The sequence below is a fragment of the Aulonocara sp. 'chitande type north' Nkhata Bay genome, linkage group LG4 (genome assembly GCF_057382095.1).
Source record: "Aulonocara sp. 'chitande type north' Nkhata Bay isolate Kocher_YH1m ecotype deep benthic linkage group LG4, A_spYH_male_GT1.1, whole genome shotgun sequence".
Classification (NCBI taxonomy): domain Eukaryota; kingdom Metazoa; phylum Chordata; class Actinopteri; order Cichliformes; family Cichlidae; genus Aulonocara; species Aulonocara sp. 'chitande type north' Nkhata Bay.
Genome location: NC_141347.1, coordinates 36,795,353 through 36,816,691, shown reverse-complemented (window position 1 = coordinate 36,816,691; position 21,339 = coordinate 36,795,353). Strand labels below are relative to the sequence as shown.

The window sequence follows — 21,339 nt, the reverse complement described above, 5'->3', positions numbered from 1 at the left end:
GCTACTTTAGCTAAATGTAGCTACCAAATGTAGCTAAATGTAGCTACATTTGGTAGCTACATTGTAGCTGGACGCGGGCCCGTCTATTCTAACTCGTTTCACTCATTCAATAACTTTATTTGCTGTATCTGTTGTCTTGGTTGGAAAGTTGTTCCAAAAAATAAAAGTTGTGTTAATATTGGAGACATCAACGTCTGCTTCACTCGCTTCTTGAACTTTGAGGCGATAATTCACTGTCATAGGCCTGAACCTCATGCTCTAAAGTCTATTTCTGATCCCAGCTAGCTAACTCATCAGCTTCAAGTCAAGAGCTGCGTACCAAAACGTCGGCTGCATCCTCCTGAGGCCGCATTTGTAGACCGATTACGTCACAGCAACGCAACGAAGGCTGTCCAAATTCATTGACTCCTCCGAATGCGGCCGACAAATGCGTCCTCCTTTTCCCCAGATTTGAAGGATGGGTCGTGTGTGTCCTTCATGGTCCACCATATCCCAGAATTCATAGCGCAGCCCAGTCAATTCCAGTTTCCAACAATGGTGGCAGCTACTAAGTTTTAATATTTCTCTTATTTCTCTTTCTGGGTCACAAATTAAAGCTTTAACATATTTTCAGGTGAAAATGTAGCTGTGTAAACCTCAAATATCTGTTCGTTTCATCAAGACATCGCATATTTGCTCTGACGTTTTCAGAGACGTCTGTTACCCACCAGCTCGATCGCTGACCGGGAGCTCGAGGGTCACTGGAGCCGACAAGAGCAGCGAACTCCCAGCTTCATCGTTTTCAGACCCCCTGTGATCTTTCGTTACTCAGGTTAAACATGATATATACGTCACTCGGATAACCTAAAAATGTAATTGTTTGGCTTTTTTCAGTGTTTTATTTGTTCGTGAGTAAATCGGTTTGGCTGAGATCAAAGTTATTAGATTAGATAAAATAAAACTTTATTAATCCCCCAGGTGGGTTCCTCTGGGATTTTCACACAGCTGAATAAACGACCAACTATCCAGCAGTCCCAGTGACATGTAAGCGTCCACGTGATTAATCACTCGTGAGTGCAGACAGAGTAATCGAGGGCGTTACCTCCATGTCTGCACAGGGAGGGGAACTTGCATTCTTTGTCATGGCCACAGAAAAGGACCCTCGCCTCCCTTCCTGCTGAGTTTATGTGTCAGTCATTAGTTTCAGGTAAAGTTAAATAAAACCATAAACTTATTTTTAACGTATCTGTATATATGTGAGAGAATAAAACTGCAATAGATCCCCTTTAAGACTGGTGGTCACTGCTGTGGATGGAGTCCTCGCTGACGCACATGCTTGAGTCACCACAGAGTAATACATATGAACAAAAACTTTTACCAGAGATTATTTTAAAATGCAGTTAGGATGATATTTGCACGGTGCTCCGCAAAATAAAGCTTTGCATCCAAACTCCATCAAAAGTGTTTCTGGCCCCAAACCACAGCTACAGTAAGGAAAAGCACCCCGTCAAGTCTTTTTCCCCAACAACACACTTGAAAAAGCTACCCACTGATTTAAACAGGTCTCATTACCACAGACGTAATGTTACACTGGAGGCGTAACTGAACTGAAGTTACATTCGTCATCATTTTCAACCAGTTTTTACCAACAAAACTAAACCAAATGATCCACAACAGCGAACAGAAACCCCACGTCCTCCGTGTGACGGCTGAACCTCAACAAAACGACGGCATCATCCAAAGGGCAGGAAGGTTTTGACCTCCCTGAACCCATGAGTTAAAACACCACCAACTGTAAGACTCCACTTTACACCAGCAAACGTAAAGCTTCACGTTGTCCATATTTTGATGTGTTTCATCTTTAAATGGGTTCAGCTTCCTCTCCACACGTTACTCCACGATGCCGAAGCACATCGAGCTGAAATATTCCGTTTATCAAAGCGCCGACTGTCACATAAGACTTTCAGTTCAGACACGTTATGGATGCTAGGTCGGTTAAAACTGGAATGAAATTTGGACGTTTTGTGCAGGAGCAGTGGGAAATCATTCAGAGCGCCTCCTGCTGAACTGCCGACATTTTGTGTCAAATGGGATTAACAGGAAGTGGATCAGCTCAGCTGTTCTTTGCTACAAGTCCATCAGCTTTTTAGCTAGCTAACGTTAGCGCTCAGTTTCTCCCAAAAGCTCTTTTAGCTGTTAGCTATAGTGCAACACAAGACACGTCCATGCATGTTTCTCACAGTCTGGATTATACGTACATGTAAACCTGGCACAGCATGCTGTGTAAGTACTGCAGGACTGAACTGTGCTCGAGCAAAGGAACAACAGTTCAGTGTAAACAGAGAACAGAGATTTTCTGACTGCTTGACTTTCTCGTTTTTACTTTTTAAAAGAGCACCAGACACGTAATGCACAGGAAAATAACATGCAAATCCATTTCAGCCTTAAATTCCACACATTTTCTCTTAACTTTGATGAGTTCCTATGATGGCAAATTAGGCCAGGAGAGGGCAAAAATCACAACTAAGGGGCTCGGCAGAGGAGCGAGATTATGAGGGAAAAAATGGCAAATTTACGAGAGAAAATATAAAATTACTAAAGAAAAACAGCAAAAAAATATGAGAAAAATTGTATATTTACTAGAATTTAAACTTCTCCAAAAAAAAAGGAAAATTCAAGAGGAAACAGAGAAAATGTATGAATAAGAATGAAAAAAAAAACCCAAAGACAAAAGTCTTTTGATGTGAAAATATAAGAAAACCAAACAAACTAAAAAGATACAAATACACAAATTTTATGAAAAATGGGCAGATTTACAAAAAAATTAAGTAAAATTTAAAACAAGGTTCATGAAAAGCTGCCAAAACATGTCAAAGATAATATTATTGTTTACAAAACGTTCATTTTTTGTGGCAAATTTGTAACTTTTCTCAAAACGTTTGAGGTTTTTGTTTTAATTTAATTGTAATGCCTCTTCCAGCCCCTTAGTTTCTGTAAATGTTGTTTGCCACATCGCGTCACCGGAGAGTTCCACCCTTCATGAGTCGGGAGATTGACCCTGTTTTTTGATGCTGAGTGCAGATGTGACGCTGCTGATGGACCCAACGGCCTCTTTGCTCCAGATGACTTACAGATCAATAATGAAGGCACACCACCATGCTGCTCCGGCCTCGCCCTGCTCTCATGGCGGCTCATATTATAATACACTCGTCCATTAAGTTACCGCTGTTTCCTGTGCTGAAGTCGCTCACGTCTGTGCTGTAAAAACCCCGAGAATCTCTGTGAACATCGACAGCGACCGTCTGCATGCGTGGACGCCGCTGCTCGGGGTTAGTCGTGGCTGAGGGTTCGCGGCAGCTCGTTGGTCAGGATGTGCCACCGCTCCACCCTTTGGCCCTTGTTCTTCAGGCAGTCGGTCCAGTGACGGAGGGCGTCGCCCTGGGACTTGGAGCTCAGACAGACGCCACCTGAACAACAGGAAGGAAGCACAGGAAGACTTCCTGCAGTTAGCGTAACAGTCTCGCCTCAGGTGTCCTCTCTGGCTGTTTGAGGACAAACATGAGAATACTAACGGAGTAGGAACCGTTTATGAAAACGGAAGAATTAAGTCAGTAATCCAGATGGTAATTGTGATAAATATGCAGTGATAAGCTTAAACACACTAATCTCAGCATGTGTTAGACTCATGAATATTTACAGCAGTTTTTCACAGCTGAGCCAGAGGACGATGTTAAACTTACTGAGACACTCCACGCAAGTACAAAACACATTTCTGACAACTTCCCAAGAAGCTGCAGGGTTCAGGCGAGTGGTGGATGGGGCTGATCGCTCGCTCACCTATGAAGTCGTTGGAGCGGCCCAGGTCGTAGTCCCACACTGTGACCTCCAGAGTCTTGTTGGCCAGCTCTGACAGGGAGATCTCATAGAAGAACTCCTGCAGTGAACACAGAAACAAGAGGAAGAGATGCAGGGATGGAGTGCATACGGGGCTGAGAGGTGGTCCTCCACGCTGGGTGGACCTGCAGCTCAGATGAGGCAACCAGACCCTCCAACCCCATCAGGAAGCTAAAATTCACTGATTGGTCAGATCCACCGATCCTAATGTTACAGATCCTCCTCGCTTTGACCCATCGAGAACTCTGCGGACTTCTGAAGGTGTTCTCTGCCCTCCATGGATCGGCCTCATTTTCCCAGCAGACCCTACAGTTCCTCAGTCGGATCGAGATCTTGGGACCAAGGCCAAGTCAACACCTCAAACTAGTTTTCCGACCTGTTCTCATCTCTCGGTGTTGAAAAGTCGTCTTTGTGGCGTTGTTCAGACCAGTCTGTCACTCCCACCTTGTCTTTGTCGAGAAGGTGAACCCGGGGTACATCTGGAACTTGGTAGAGAGACCTTGTTTGGCTTTGAAGTGCTTCAGGAGGAACTGGAAGACAATGCTGCTGGAAAATGATGTCTTATTCATCTCTGGCTCTCTTCCACAGCATGTCTTTTGTCCTGTCTTCCTCCCCTCAGCTCAACCTCCCTGAGCCTGGTTCTGCTGAAGGTTTCTTCCTGTTAAAACCTGTTAAAAGGGAGTTTTTCCTTCCCACTGTCACCAAGTACTTGCTCACAGGGCTTTGTGTGATTGTTAATGATATTGATTCTCTGTAATATTGCAGGGTCTTTACCCTGATTAGAACTGGAATACCCTGATTAAATGGTAAATGGCCTGTATTTGTACAGCGCTTTTCTAGTCCCTAAGGACCCCAAAGCGCTTTACACATCCAGTCATCCACACATTCACAAGCTACATTGTAGCCACAGCCACCCTGGGGCGCACTGACAGAGGCGAGGCTGCCGGACACTGGCGCCACCGGGCCCTCTGACCACCACCAGTAGGCAACGGGTGAAGTGTCTTGCCCAAGGACACAACGACCGAGACTGTCCAAGCCGGGGCTCGAACCGGCAACCTTCCGATTACAAGACGAACTCCCAACTCTTGAGCTACGATTAATTGGCCGCCCCCACATGACTGGACTTTTAACACCTAAATCACATATTCTAACTTCACCAAAGTCTTCTCCTTAACAAAATGTTTCTAGCAACATCTATTGATACTTCAAAGCAATACATTTTACAGTTTCTTCCATAAAATTAGGAAATAGTGTTTGCACTTGAATTTTTTCCATCACCAGCTAGAAAAACTCATTTCTGTGCCAGAGAAGTGCAGTCGGTCTATCATCATGTGGGAGAAACACAGGAGTTATTTCCTCTGAGAGGAAAACAACATGCAGGAGATTCATCCTCCAGCGATGGCGTCGGCGAGCCGGACCCGATATAAATGAAACTTTAACCGCTGAGGTGAATAGAGCGAGCTTGTTAACAGCACTGCTGTGTGAGGGCAGAGCTGCCGTTCGGCCGAGGGGAGCAGCTGCGGGGATCTTACCTCGTTAAATTCAGGGTTCAGGGTCCTTTTCATCACGGCCGTTTTGTGCTTGGATTTCTTCTCTATGTCGGGCTTCAGGTATCTGACAGCAGAAGCAGAAAAGGAGGAGAAACATCAATATGTGTGTCTGCAGAAACTATTAATATACAGAAATATCTGCAGAGTTTCAGTGGAAAAGTCCTGTGAATGCTGAGGAAGGGGATAATAAATAAATAAAGACTGAATTCAGCTAATTAAACAGATCCGTTCAGTTACTCTGTTTGGGAGTTTCATATCATATCAGTGACTTGGAGAGGAGGTGAATGTTTCCGTTGTGTGTGGTTGCTGTTAATAAGAAATGCATTAATGAGAGAAAACAAAGCGATCTGAAGTCATAGACTGTAAATGAAGCTTAATTAAACGAGTGTTTGGGAGCCCGAGGCGACAGTCGCTCTGCGATGAATTTCATGCTGCTGTCTGATGAAATCCTGGAAGTCATCGTTATTGAAGCTGTAATGCAGAAATAATCGAGTCAGTTTTACAGTGCTGACTGCGAAGTGATTAACCCAAACCTAATCATGCCCCGAACTCTTAGAGCAGAAGGTAAAAGGATGCTCTGAGGGGCTGTACAGACGGAGAACAGCCAGAAGAAGGCGAGGAGAAACTGTGAGTGCGGGCAAAGTAAAAGTCGATCTTTATCGGGATGTGAACCTCCCAACCAGGACTGGTTGTTCTGGCTGCGTCTCCGTTTGTATTCAGCGAGCGTGCAACAGGAAAAAACAAAAAAACAACAACTGTCGTCCTCTTCAAAGCGAGTGTCCCTCGAGAGGAAACAAAAGCAGAGGAGAAGCTTTAAGCTCCGGCCCCCGGTGTTTCCCTGTGACAGAGCCGAGACGCCACTCGCAATGCTCTCTCCTTCACGCTAATTATCCTTCCTGCCAGGAAACAGACGCAGCTTTTAAACAATAACTGCTTCCTTGATTTGCAAAAGTTAATAAGATGGCAAAACTCCAGCTTTTAATTGTCTTTTTCAGGCAGAAGTGTCGGGTTAAGTCCTCAGCGATGGCTGCAGGGAGGAAACCGCAGAAAAAAACAAAGAAATCTTTGTTTTCATTCTGGACCAACGTGCCGACCAGCACCACTCACCAGCCCTGCTTTTAAACAGTTACTCAGGGAGACCATTATCTTTTTGGTTAACGGCCAAAATGCTGAAACATTAACAGAAGCTTTTCCACAAAAAGGCACTTCACTGCTCAAACACGCCAAAATATCTCCAAAATATGACTTTTCTTCTTTAAATAAATATATCTGGCTGGAAATGTAAAAGTTTAGGTACAAATTAGGAATTAAAAAGCTCTCACTGATTAGAAGTAACCTCTTAGTGCCTAAAAGCAAAACACACTGAACTAAAAAATATTTTTAATGTGTCTGAATGAAGACCTTTTGTTTCGTTATACAAAATATATTTACAGAAGAATTTTTTATAATGAGCGGCAGTTCAGATCAGTCCAAAAAGACTTTTTCTGATTCCTTTGGAGAACTCTGAGCTTTGTCTTCACTCCGATCGCTTAATCTGTAAAATTCTTCAAAAAAGTTTTACTGCTGAAGACAGCATGAACACAGGACTGCAGCGCCCCCTGCAGGTTATGGTTGGGATCTTTTTCCACCTTTGGGACATAAAAACTAACGATGAAACCTGCAGTCCCCCTAGTGTCCAGCAGAGGCAGCCGTGAGTCAGTCCTCACACCGAGCGCATCTACTGCGGGTGTGGTGCCTGTTATCGACCCGGAGTTAGCAACATCCCCCAAAAACCCGAAGAGGAGAGTCCTGGCCCCTAGCCCTGCCAGTGTAGCAGAAATGATGAGGATGATGATGCAGCAGCAGCCGTTCTTCTCTGTGTGAGTAGCTTCATGTTGTTCGTGTGTAATTTACGTTGAGTAGGCTAACCACGTTATTACATTAATGCATGTAAGGTGAACTAGCAAACACCGTGGTAGTTACATGCGGCTGTCTTCTTGTTTGATGGCAGGTACTCCCTTCACCCTGGCTAAAAAGGCTAAAAGGACCAAAGAAAAAGAGGAAAACAGTTAAACATGAGAGGTTTTTGGACAAAGTTTGTGTTTTTTCCATTGTTTAAGCACTGCTTCCAGCCAAGAGTGATGCCATATATGCCCCATAGCTGCAGAAAAGGCTAACATTGTTATCTTTTTACAAAAAACAGCTGAACATGAGAGGTTTTTGGACCAATTTTGTGTTCTCCATTCTTTAAGCACCGGCACCGTTTCAAAAGTACCGGTTTGGTACCGGTATCGGATAAAACCTAAACGATACCCATCCCTATTCACAGCTGAAACAAACAGCCTGATACGCAAACTGATTGGTCTAAATCAGACCCATCCACAGCCAATGAACAGCACCGTTCATGATTTCAAAGGAAAATGAATTTAGTCTTGGACTCACACACACACACACACGTGGGGCTCTTACATTTTCACGTAGGGGTCGGAGAATCCGTTAACATCCATGGCTGCCAAGTGGGCGCAGCGCTTCACGCCCACACAGAGACCCCCGTTGCGAGGGCCTTCACCTCCACCTTCTACGGCTTTATCCTCCAGACTGACCGGAGGCAGGAACTGAAGGGAGAGGAGAAGACGACCTCGCTCCTCCAGGCTGTGCAGCTGCTCGTTCTCCCACTGCGGACAAGATTACACCGTTATCAGGGAAGTCGTGTCAGGTGCGTCATGTGACAGCTCAGGTTAGCCTGGGATGGTTTTCACGTGTGCAGAGGACGATGAAGATGGAACTAACTCATCATCAAGCTGTTTTCTCACAGCACAGGAAGTCTTTCTGCAATCACAGCCACCTGGTGGCCTTCAGGTAGAAGCAGGGTTTAAGGCATTTACGCTTCATTTTAACGTCCATGTTTTAAACCCTTTACCCCAGCAAGCAGTAACGGTCAGGGAACCTTTGGGGAACGTTCCCTGAAGATCCTTTGGGTTTTTTCATCGGGTTAAACAAATGAAAGTTTTAGGGTTGTAAATGTAATAAATACAAAAGCAACGAATGTGCAACTGGACATGTAGATTTGAACTCTGCACCGGGTGTTCATCACACCATTGCCAGCTGCCATTAAACCCCAGAGAAGAAGAGTCTGCCAGCCTTGTTTTCACCAGGATTATGTGGAGGAGGCGTTTTTCCACACTGAGCTGATTCTGCAGTGTAAACGTAAAGCAGGCGAAACTGTTTTTTAATAATGATCTCTCACTGTGATGATGTCACCCTCTGACCTGGTTATGTCTTCATAATATAACAAATTATATTTATAATTATATTAATTATTATATTATTATAGTTATTAACTGCAGACATGTAAGCAAAGAGCTGAAGCTCTTCATCATCCGTGTCGGAACAGCTGGGAACATTTCCCTTTATTTTCCTGTCAGTGGGGAAAATATGGAATTGCAAGCTGTTATCAGGGCTCGCTTTAAATCTTTATGCTTTCTACATGCTGACAGCACACAACAATCACAGTTTCTACGTTTTAAGGCCTTTTTATCATTTTTCCACCAATAAATCAGGATGTTGACCTCGGTGGATGGAAGGAATTTTAATGATTGTTAACATGAGCTCGCTGAACACGCCACAGAGTTTTATCAGAATTCATTAAAATGTTTTCGAGCTATCGCCTTTGCAGACAGAGACACACACACACACACACACACACACACACACACACACAGACACACACACACACACACACACACACACACAGACACACACACACACACACACACAGACACACACAGACACACACACACACACACAGACACAGACACACAGACACAGACACAGACACACAGACACACACACACACACACACACACACAGACACAGACACACAGACACACAGACACAGACACACACACACAGACACACAGACACAGACACACACACACAGACACAGACACACAGACACAGACACACAGACACAGACACACACACACACACACACACACACACACACACACACACACACACACACACACACACACACAGAGACACACAGACCTAGCCCTAACTATATGCTTTAGCAAAAAGGAAAGTTTGAAGCCTAATCTTGAAAGTAGAGATAGTGTCTGTCTCCTGAATCCAAACTGGAAGCTGGTTCCACAGAAGAGGGGCCTGAAAACTGAAGGCTCTGCCTCCCATTCTACTTTTAAATACTCTAGGAACAACAAGTAGGCCTGCAGAGCGAGAGCGAAGCGCTCTAATAGGGTGATATGGTACTACAAGGTCATTAAGATAAGCTGGGGCCTGATTATTTAAGACCTTGTATGTGAGGAGCAGGATTTTGAATTCTGGATTTAACAGGAAGCCAAAACAGGAGAAATCTGCTCTCTTTCTAGTCCCTGTCAGGACTCTTGCTGCAGAAAGAAGTTGAAGACTTGAGGAAAGTTGCCTGATGTGAATCTAACATCAGACGCTTTGGATTAATTTCCCTTCGGAGCTTCAGTTTCTCCTGCTTCAGCTGCTTTGATGGTTTCGCTTCAGGTGTTTCAGAGTTCATATTGCAGACCGGCTCCCACAGGTGAGAACGCTCTTGAACCGGGAACCAGAGAGTCGCTGTGACATGGAAGCCCTGTGTGTTCTCTTTGAGTGTGAGGCTGCCAGATTTATAATGACCGCGTCTACAAAGAGCTCTGTTCATTATTTCCACAGAAGAGGCCACGCTGTGAGGCAGGAATGCTGTTTTTGGCCTGACAGGTGAGGATTTCACATCTGTCACAGTTCCCTGTGTGTCAATGAAAGCAAAGAGTGGCAGTGATCCAGAGTCCAATACCCATGTGACCTGTGGGAGTGGGCACAGGCAGCGCTGTCAGGTCTGTCTGCTGTGAAGCACTTTGGTCCACGAGCTCTGAATGCTGACGCATTATTGCAGTTTTGTCTCTGTCCTTCGCCACAGCAGCTTTTAAACCATCAGCTGTGATCGAAGTGCAGACACGCAGCTTTAATCCAAGGGCTTTATCCAAAGTGTGGCATTAAAATTCGACTTATTCAGACATTGTTATGCACAGTCCCACAGCATCAGAGGCTCAAACGCCATCAGATGATCGCCTGACAGACAGTTTCAGGTCAGCCCAGTGCAGCTGATGCTCCAGTGGCGCAATCGGTCAGCGCGCGGTACTTATACGACAGTATTCAGCAGAGCGATGCCGAGGTTGTGAGTTCGAGCCTCACCTGGAGCACAGGTTTTACTCTCAGCCTGAACCAGCAGGTGAAGAAGGCTGAGTCTTAGGAAGCCGTGCGGGGGTGGGGAACTGCAGGGTTTAGATCTCACCCTGGGTCAACACACCTGAATCTAATGATTAGTTCATTACCAGCTTCTGGAGAACTTCAAGACATTTAAAACAGCTGTGTTGGATCAAGGACACGTCTAAAACCTGCAGGACACCGGGCTTTGAGGCCTGCAGTTGGACGCCCCTGGTTTAAAGGTTGGTGGTTTGATCCCTGGCTGCTCTGGACTGTGGGCCAAGATTTATGCAACAAGGATGCAGATGGTTCCCTCTGCAGGACTTCAGGTGTAATTATTTTGCCACAGATCCACCTCCTCTGAACTTTCACCTTCCTCCTCCTAACATCTGACCCTCCTCCACCTCATCCCTGCTCCTGTAGTCCTGCTGTCCTCTACAGAGGCCACAGTTTTATCCTGAAAGGGTTGAAATTACTGCACATTTCTGAAACCTCACTAAAACGTAAGTCCAAGATTCTCATATTAAAGAAACAAATAGATTTTTGTTTCTTTAAAATGTTCCCACAGATGGAGGAGATCAAACAGACACGTCTCCACAGCGATGGCGTTCGTTAAAACTCGTCTCACAGCAGGTCTTCGATTTGATCTCTCTGATCACGGCACAGCAGAAGGTACGAAGATCGATAGTTTAATCCTCCGTCTCTGCCTCGCCCTTCTCCCGGGGGGAGCTTTCCTGTCTCCGTCAGATGCCACGGGTTCACTCCATCACTCCCGCCGTTCTCATTACAGCCCTACTGAGCGTGCTCAGTTTATCACCTGGACCTTGGCCTAATTCACACTTCGACCTTTCACTGCGCTTTAAAAAGACAAAAGCTTCAGTTTGGAACTCTGTGAAGGGAAAATGAAAGGGCAGAGATTTTATTTAAGCCGTGTACTAACCGCCTCCTACGGTCTGAGTTGGTATTCAGCTCCAGCGAGCTCACTTTCCACCATTTGACACGAAGAGCTGCAGCTAAAAAAAGGAAAAGAGGTCGGGAATGAGCAGATCGATGGCTTTTACTGGGAACCAGCAGGGCCTGGCAGGATTTCTCTCCCGCCCACCAAACAGAGGGCGATGCACTTTGTAAACACTCCCAGCTGAAATCAGAGTCTACAAAGTGAAACTCCCATCCACACTTCAATGACTCCTCTGCTGCAGGAAATGTCATCACACCGGAGGTTCACGTTCCAGGTGAGTGGGTGACGTACAGCCGGCGCGCAGACTGAAGGGAAAGGTCTGAGCTGCACGGGTCATCCAGATAAACCGGCAGCAGGAAAGGATTTAAAATCTGCTGTTTGATGTTTTCCATGAGACTGAAAAGCAGCAAAAGCACCTGAGAGACGGTTTATCACGCTGCAAACTCTGCTTCAGTGTGCTTCACCCAACTTTTCATGTATTAAATGCTTTTGACTGCCCCAAACAGCCTGTGGACTGATCTCCACCTGAACGGCTCTGTGAATTTTCCACTTAAGTCCAAAAAGGATTTGACATCTTTCTTCTACTGCCAGCATCAACACGGAGTTCACATCAGGAAGGAAACTATGGACTGATGTTGACAGATGTTGACAGAGGATTCAGTGAGCTGTCTTTTGGTAATGCGGCTGAAAGCTAGCTCACAGTCATGCAACGCAGACGGAAAAAACATGGACGAGGATTCGGGGCTCGGAAACATGAAGTCAGTGTGGTGCTTGAAGCTGCGTACACACCAGGAGTGACCTGATAACCCGAGACCGCAGAAAGCAAACGACATTCAGTGACATCAGCAAAAAAACGCTTGTGACAGGAAGTGGCGGGACTCCGATAAACGTTTCTCAGATTTCAGCGGCGCGAGTGAAAGAGCTACCATGAATACATTAGAGTGTAACCTAGGCAACGAGAGCCTAAAATGTCCATAAGAGAGCAGCTGCTTGGTTGCAAAGCTTTAGGGAACGTTCCCTGAAGGCTCCTTAGAGTTCCCTTAGAGATCCTACAGACACAACCTTCAGGGAACAGTCGGAAATGCAACATTTAGGGAGCCTTTAGGGAACGTTCCCTCAAGGTTGCTGTTTGCTGCCTTCAGGGAACGTTTGCCACCAGGTGGCGATGAAAGACTTCCTACCCGATAGAACCTCTGACCTCTGTATACCTGCTGGGTTTATCTGCCCAGTCGCTTGTTTCTGGTCACACTGTTTAAAAACGTAAAGTTTATTTCAGCTCCGTCATGCTGTGTTTCAAAAACCTGAGGTGTGACACTGCGTGCTCAGGTCCAATGACTCCAATGAGCCTGAAAATGAGGCGCTCCTCCGAGTCACATCACAGAGCTGCACATCAAGGTTTCACAGCAGGGCATCAGTGACCAGCGAGTGATGTCACGGCCACTGCGTCTGTCTTTGACTGTGAGACGAGGTCGCCAACATCAACTCATTCTGTGTTTTTCACAACAATATTTTACCAGCTTGAACACATTGTTTCTTTTGCTGTTGTTGGAAATGTGAATGCACTGTAACATAAACTGATGCTTTCTCCGTCTCTCGTCATCACATATTACGCTGTGAGTACATTTAGCTGGATTAACTGGATTAATCAAACCAGTTTGTCTGCATGGCTGAAGACGCCAAAACTACAAAGCCAAAGTCATGAGGCTCTGCAGCCCCAACTCCTGTTTTACAGCTGCAGGGGGAATTGAAACCATTTTCATCCAGCCGCCCACATAAAAAATAATAACTATTAATGGCAGAACAAACATTAACTGCAACACATTATGATGTGTAATAAATACTGATGTCTTTTTTGAGCTGAGGGATGTAATTATACATATTCTGTGTCGCTAAAATTAGTTTAATTGGACTTTTTGTGTAAGCCTCTAAAAAGGGAAAACACTCAGCCTTTGAATTGCACTGCTAATCAATCAAATTACTTCATTTCCACAGAGAAAACGTGGAAAATGAGCCCGGAGAAGGAGCTCCTCTAATCCCCGGAGAGACTCCGAGCAGCTGTGTGTGTCTGGGTTGGATTTTCAGACTGAAGGTGAGTCATTAGGTAAAGATCTGTTTGTCTCCGCGCTGAGGCCAATTGGCTGAAAACAGCAACAGTAAAACACCCCCGAGCGTCCGTCTTTGTGAAAACACCTGTACGACCGCAGAGGCGGGCGCAGGCGGCTAATGAGCTTGCAGCCCTTTAAACAAATAAAAAAACAACAGCAGCAGCGAGCTGAGCCTGCGTCGTCCACGCCGCGTGAATCTAATCTGTAAAAGAGTTCGACTCGACACCAAAGCTCATTCCTTTCAAACGAAGACACGGTTCTGAATACATGTTTCTTTAATCACCCAAAGACAACAGCCCCTCCACCTTGTTTTTAAACGTCACAGACGGGAAACATCCAGAAAATCAGAACAGGAAGTGAAGGTTCAACGCGTCAGCGTCAACCAGCAGGACGATTAGCAACAAGTGAGAATCAGGGATTTATATACCTAATCTGTATACAGTGATATAATCATATATATGATTATACATATAGATGGATTAGGATCAATCAGCTCTGTGCTCATACATCAAGGTACTTTTTGCACAACACACAGTGATTGTTGCACTTTTCTGTTGCACTGTTGTGTCTTTAATAATAATGGATACTTTATTGATCCCCATGGGGAAATTACTTGTTTTTCTCTGCATTTGACCCATTCACTCAGTGAAGCAGTGGGCAGCCCACTAAGCAGGCGCCCGAGGAGCAGTGTGTAGGGACGGTACCTTGCTCAGGGGTACCTCAGGGTAGCCGTTAAGTGGATTCGAACCGCCGACCTTCCAATCATGGGGCGACCACTTTACCTACTGAGCTATCCCTGCCCCTTTCTGATCATTATTAGCGATCAGAGCACACGGTCATCCCCTCGGACATGTGCAGGTACAGTTTAGTGACCGTCGCGACAGACTTATAACACGAGGTCCCGAGGGTCCCTGGGGTCGGTGGGAGGGCATCGCGTTTCAAACCTGCGGCTCGGAGACGCCCAGAGGTCCTGAAGGACTCATCCAAGAGAAAATGAGAAGTAGTTTCAACTCATGATGGTTTAATTCACTGGAAATGATCTCAGTCAGAGAGCGTATAATGAGGACTAATTCAGATAATGGGTTTCACTCCGCTCTGCCAACTTTATCTGCCCACATGGAGAGGAGTGATGAAGAGCGCATCGCAGAGAGCAGAAATGAACCTCTGAAAATAGACTCAGAGCCCCCGAGCGCCTGACCCGCTGAGGCCCAAACATAAATCACCTGTGAGGTGGATAACGCCTCATTTTAATATGAAAATGCGCTCAGCTTAAAGCCTGTCACCAAGTTCCCTGTGTGACATCACTCTGCTTGAGTTTGCTCCTCAGACCACGGCAGACAGACTGGGCTCAGCACAGGAGAACACATCACGTGGACATCAGCCCGATGGCCGGATCAGGAAGGTCTGCGGACGATTCCAGAGTCCAAACCGGAAAACTAAACACACATCTGCACCGAGTCTGCGACGCCACATGAGCCAGTTCTCCTCGTGTGTAAATAAAAGTGTAGTGTAATATAAAATGTTTATTGTCACATCTTCATAGATGGTTTTGCTTTTAAATGATTGTAAAGGATGCACTGACTCGTCTTTGCTGCTGATCCTGGATCAGTGACCTCCCGGGAATCTGTGAGAGACACGTCAGGATCTGAAATCCTCCGAGCAGGAGGAGTGGGCTGTGATGAGGTCACACTCCCTACATTTCACACACGGGCCACGAATGTGTCTGAAAAAACAATCAGGAGTCCAGAGTTGTCAAAGTGTTTGTTAGGGCAATCTTTCAGCACCAAAATCTGCCCCTTGGCTTCCACCTCAGAGCACAGCAGCTGGGATTCATGTTGTTTTAACTGTGATGTGAGTACGAATCCGAGGCCTGAGGTACAGACAGACGAAACAAAGCTGCAGTTCCTCTGATGTCCAGCAGAGGCAGCAGTGAGTCAGTCCCCATAGACTCTCCTGTTAAAACTTTTCAACAGTAACATGTTTTTTTATAACTCACATGTTTAAAGCTAGCATTATTAGGGGCGTGGCCTCTGACTGACAGGTGGATGGAGACACAGGTGTAGCTGTCTGCTAGCTTCACCTGAACTGGACCTCTGGACCGCGTTTGTGCTGTTGGAGCTTTTTGGAGCATCTTTAATGACCAATCATATGTTTGCTGTGAGGTTACTGTAGTAACAAACTGTCCAATAAGGCTGAGCTCCAGCTTTAGCGGGCAGTGAAATTCTAGAATTTTGATTGGATGTCACTGAGCCACAGGTGTGTCTTTGTCATGCTCTCAGTCTGCGGATGCACACTGTTTAGCAGGATTAGCTGCTAACTTAGCACTGCACCTGCTCGTGCTAAACACAGCTCAGAGTTGGTGGCCTCACGGTCCCACAGCAGATCACAAGTCCCATCCATGGGACACTTTAGAACAAGCGCCAAATCACAACAGTCGCCTCCAGGTGCTTTATATTGTAAGGTAGACCCTACAATAACAGATACAAAGAAAACCCAACAATCATATGACCCCATATGAGCAGCACTATGGTGACAGTGGGAAGGAAAAACTCCCTTTTAACAGGAAGAAACCTTCAGCTGAACTAGGATCAAGAAGGAGCAGTCTGCCGTCATCGTTTCGGGATGAGCAGATGAAGTCCAAGGATCTGCCCGTGAACCACCCGACTTCAAGGATCTACCACCAACTTCTGCAGCTGGATGTCGGAGGAAGCCGTCGGAGGTCTGTGGGAGACCACTACAACATCTGATTAGTGTAAAAAACAAGTTTCTTCCATTTTAAACTGCGAGCATAAACTCATGAAAGTGGGAGAAACAAACACCGAACTGGGCGTTCAGCAGAGGTTGTGTTTACACGTGCCTCGCTTCACGGAGCGCCTGACCCTGTAACCAACAGGAAAGGTGAAATTAAACTGTGCCTGACTGAAATATTAAAACCCAGAGAGGTTTCTTTCAGTCTGACTGAGTCTGAAGATGTTACGCTCTGTATTTATGTCCTGAACCATGAGCTCAGCGGGGGGAAGACATCTTTGTCTCCAGACTACTCAGGAACAAAGCACGAGTCACTGCGGGCTCCCCGCCGACCATCCAGACCTCTCGGTGGGTTTTAACTCGTCATCTGTCACCTTTTTCCCTCCCGGCCTGCTGCTTCTGGCACAGCCTCGGGTTCTTTGATGACACGTATCTCCAGCGGCGCCGGCGGCGCGTCCTGTCTCGGTGCTCCCGTCCCGTCTTCGGTCCTGTGCTGTCTCAGATTTTTCTCATTAGTTTGAGCTCTTATTGTTTCCTGGCTCGGAGTTTCTCATTCTCTGAACCCAACACAGAAATTCTGCCCAAGATAAATTACTGCAGACATCAAACCTCTAACAACACACTTCCTCAGATTCATGTGGGAATATTCCAGTTAGTGGAGTAAATGGACTGAATCATGTAAAGTGTTTTTTAAAAAGTTAAAGTTTTAAATGTAGGAGACAGAAACAGAGAGACAAATAATTAGTCCAACTACGATCGTAAAGGAAACACTTTCCACTTCCCCCGGAGGACCCTGAGGATTTCCTGTGCCTGATGTACAACACACACTTCATGAAATAATCACAAGTTTAAATATTAATAATTTAATATTTTCCACGTTCAGAAAACAAAAAATGTCCATATTTGGAGGTTAGAGGTGCTGTCACAGACCTTCCCTTTTTAATTCTTCATTCATTTAAAATACGTGGCTGGGTTAACGTTAGGCATCATAACTGCTGGGTTAAATTATTAACAGGGAGTTTTTCCTTCCCACTCTTGCCAAGTGCTCACAGGTTGTCTGATTGTCGGGTCGTTTGCACACTTTTGTACAGCACTGGGTGCCAGCTGTAGTGATTTTCTTTTGGGTCCACTGGTAAGTCCCAGTTCCACGATTGTTTTATTGTAACTTTAGGACACTGTAAACTACAACACTACATTTCTTTTTCCTAATATTTTACTCTTTATTTTTTCCAACCTGCCTCGGTGTGCATCCTTGAATCTGTGCGGCCTCTTTTATTTGCTTTTATCTATTTTTCTTAAATATATATTTCCTGGGGGTGAAATTCCCATAGGTGGCGTTGTCATTTTATTATTTTTTGTGTAACCCCGCCAACCACTTGGTCACATACTTGGTCACATACACATTACCTTACACTACTAATACTTTATAAAGTTGAACTGAACTGAGTTACGTTTGCAAAAACATCTTTTAGATGTTTTCTTTCATGGTTGCCATGGTGACCAATGGTCAATGGTCAATGGTAACTTTATTGTCCCTAACAGGAAATTGATTTGCAGTATGTCCGTACAAACAAACAAACAGACAACCAACACATCACATACACTCACCAAAATAATATAATATAAGCCTGATAAAACAACCTAGATTTTTCATCAAAGAAGCGCAATGTGCAATGGCAACAACACTTATGGTTTAGTGTTATTAACTATAAACGTCTCCCAGCTTCCTCAGGGCATGAAACATACTTCCTTTCCTTTTCCTTTATTTATGTATTCATGCTCACTACCACCAAAATTTAATGTCTGATAATCAGCTTTGTGACTATTTCACCGCAAAGATGCTTTGTGTCTCCATGTTCAGCAATTTTCCTCCCAGCTGGAAAAACCTCCAAGGCGAAGCATCCTGATCCACTCAGCAACACAAAGGAGGCTCTCCTCCAGATGTCTGCGCCCCCCCACGGACAGAAGCTATGGCAGATGCAGCCCTGTTGTTCTCTCACGACCCGGCGCTCCGGCCCAAACGTGAGTGTAGGAACGTCGATCGACTGGAAAATCATCAGCCTCACCACAAGGGTGCGCCCCATCCTCCACTGGCTCATCACTCCGAGCCCTGGCGTCCAACAGGAAGCGATTCGTCAGTCGCTTGGTGCTTTGTCGACATTTCATGCTCTTGGTTCCCTTGGTAACAATCTAATTAATTTACCTCCCTGTCATATGACAACCAACTGCATCCTCCCAGTACAGATCGCTAATTTCTGCGGTCGTTGCTTGAAGTTGCTCAGTGTGGTCGACTTCCTGTGGTCCCGCCTTGCTGTGAATCACTTCCTGTGACAGCGATCGTTAAGACTCTCAGCCCAGCTGCTGTGTTTTGTATTTTAATGGCGTTAAAGCTGCAGCTCAGTTGTCCTCATTATTTCTGTAGATGTGTTGATTGACTCCCAGTGTCCTCTCGCCGACTCGTGCTTCATATCTTCAGAACAACACACCCAGAACATCTCCGGGCTCGTCCTCTGAAAAACACTTGGACAACACCTGGATCGCAGAGGCTCACCTGCTGTGTGATCATGTGACCCGTCTCGCGGTCACACACTGATTTCCATCATTACGGAGATCCCACAGGTACGATCAGGGAAAAGTCTAATTAACAGCTGTTCATTAATGATCAGACTGCACTGCAGGTGCACTGTGAAGTCCGCAAGCTCGAATCGGCCACACATGGTCTGATAACAGCGACCTGCAGGTTACTCAAACTCAGGTCATCCCGTCCCACAGATCCTGGATGTCCTAACTGCGCTGTTTGTTTCTCACCATCTGTTTTTTGTTTTTTTAATTACGGGACACCGTCCAGGTAATGAGCCGCCAGGTGTGGTGTAGACTGTGAACCACATGTGTAGCCTCCACGATCTTAACACGGCGACCTTTCACCTTTTACTGTTCAAACTGAACTTACTGCCACGCTGCACTTTGTTTCTGTTGATTTGGTTGGACGTGCACTTTGAGAGGACGGGTGGAGACAGATCGATAGAGCCTGGGTTTGTTTTGTTTTCACACCCGTGGAGCTGTTACTTTACATTTCCACACTCGCTCCTGATATAATCAGAACATTTGGAGAAGCCTTTGAATTTGCTTCCTCCAAAACGAGGTCTGCAGTACACTGCAGGATGTGGAGAACACCGAGTTTGCAGTTGCCTGTTTTCAAAAGAAATTGGCAGGCAATTTATTTTAGGGAGACTGAATGAGGTGGAGCTGAATCTAAATGAACTGCAGCGAAATGTGAGACACGGCAAAACCCCCGGGGGCTCCGAAGGAGTCAAAAACCAATCAGCTGACAGCCTGGGTTGTTACTCGAGGCCTTGGACTTCCCGTCCGAGGAAGACCAAACGCATGCTTGTAGCTTTGTGTGCGTAAAATGTGATAAATGATCTTTTTGTCTTGAATCTTTGGATCCAGCGGTGAGTTTCTGCAGTACTTTGGGTCGTGGTTGTAGTAGCAGAAGGTTTTGTTGTTTGTGAGCACCAGCCAATCAGAGGAAAGTTGGCTTAGAGAGGGAGGAGCTTAAACAGCTAGGTTCAGACAAAGGAGGAAGTGAGGGGTAAATATTTGGGGTTTGAGGAGGGCCTGCTCTGATGAGCCTTTCATGTTTCTATTTTATATCTCAGATTTTATTTTCCCTTCATCTGGGAACTTTTAGCTAATTTTAATATTTTGCTGAAAATAAACTCATCAATTAAAACGGCTCTCATTAGCATCAACATGTGAAAACAGCCCTGCAGGGAAATGTTTAACCGCCTCCTCCTGAGGAGCTTCTCATAGAGCTTGATGATGTCGGAGGGGAATCCAAAGAGCCTCTCCTCTATAAATGTTTTGAATCCACTTCACAGCAAATATCACTTAAAGACAGAGACACACTCTCTCAGCTTCCTCGCTCAGCTCCTCATCATGCAGATTATGCTTCCTTCGCAGCTCTCTGGGTTCTGATGAATAAAGACGAGGAGCCCTGACAGCTTAGAGAGAGTCAGCACTCTGCAGCGTCCCCGACTTCAAGAAACACACTGGTCTAAACACAGAAACGGGGTTAATTAGAGCATTAATTCCTCCGACCTCTCCTGTTATCAGCGTTTCAGAGCATGACTCACATTTGACTCAACACGCTGGATTTATTCAGGAAGGTCGAGCTCTGGAGACTTATTCCCCATGACAACCGTCTCGTCAGGACGGGAACAGCCGAAGTCGTCTTTCAGAGATCCGATGCACCGACAGCTCTAACTAATAATGCTGTGCAACCAGTAACAGCAGTAATGAGGTGTAATCTGGGCTTAAACTGGGATTTCTCACTGGTGGGACTATTTCTTTAGCAGAAAGTAGATCCACTGGATACTGCTTTTGTCTGTTGAGACTGTGGATTGAACCTGTCTCAGTGCTTTGACTGCTGGGATACGCTCCATAACAACAAATCCTTTCTGTAGGTTTGACCTCTGAACTACACCCACTCTGAGTCTGTTTCTGTTTTTGCTCCTGGGTCTTTTATTTTGAAAACTGATATGATTCTCTCTGCTGTTCCTGTGGTTGACTTCCTGCCCTGCTCACCTGCTCTAAGGTCGTGTCCAAATTCATGGGCTGCATCCTCCTGAGGACCCGGCCTTCGGGGTCTACGTGGGCTGGGTCCTCAGAAGGTCGGGTAGGCCGGAAGTGAGCGGCTGTGAAATGGGACGGTCGAGCCTTCAGATTTGCGTCACCGCTGTCTCGGTGGAGTTTAATAAACTTTTGCAAATATGTGATGTCTTGATAAACAGAGCAGATATTTGAAGTTTACACAGCGACATTCTCACCAGAAAATATTTTAAAAGTTTATTTTGTGACCCAGAAAGATTAATAAGAGTAATATTAAAACTAA

The 21,339-nt window shown here is 45.6% G+C and overlaps 1 protein-coding gene and 1 non-coding gene across 2 annotated transcripts in view; one reads left to right on the top strand and one right to left on the bottom strand.

The window, feature by feature from the left end:
- Positions 1–3: 3 nt before the first annotated feature.
- The window catches only part of doc2a (double C2-like domains, alpha), a 64,387-nt gene continuing 43,051 nt past the window's right edge, over positions 4–21,339 (bottom strand). The window contains exons 8-11 of the mRNA XM_086290306.1: positions 7,872–8,077; positions 5,406–5,487; positions 3,817–3,913; positions 4–3,446 (exon numbers count right to left, since the gene is read on the bottom strand). Coding sequence (XP_086146432.1) covers positions 3,310–3,446; positions 3,817–3,913; positions 5,406–5,487; positions 7,872–8,077 — 522 coding nt within the window. The 3' untranslated portion in view covers positions 4–3,309. The remainder of the gene's footprint in view (positions 3,447–3,816; positions 3,914–5,405; positions 5,488–7,871; positions 8,078–21,339) is intronic.
- On the top strand, positions 10,537–10,630 carry trnai-uau (transfer RNA isoleucine (anticodon UAU)). Its single transcript has 2 exons — positions 10,537–10,574; positions 10,595–10,630. It is a non-coding gene; the product is annotated as a tRNA-Ile (tRNA).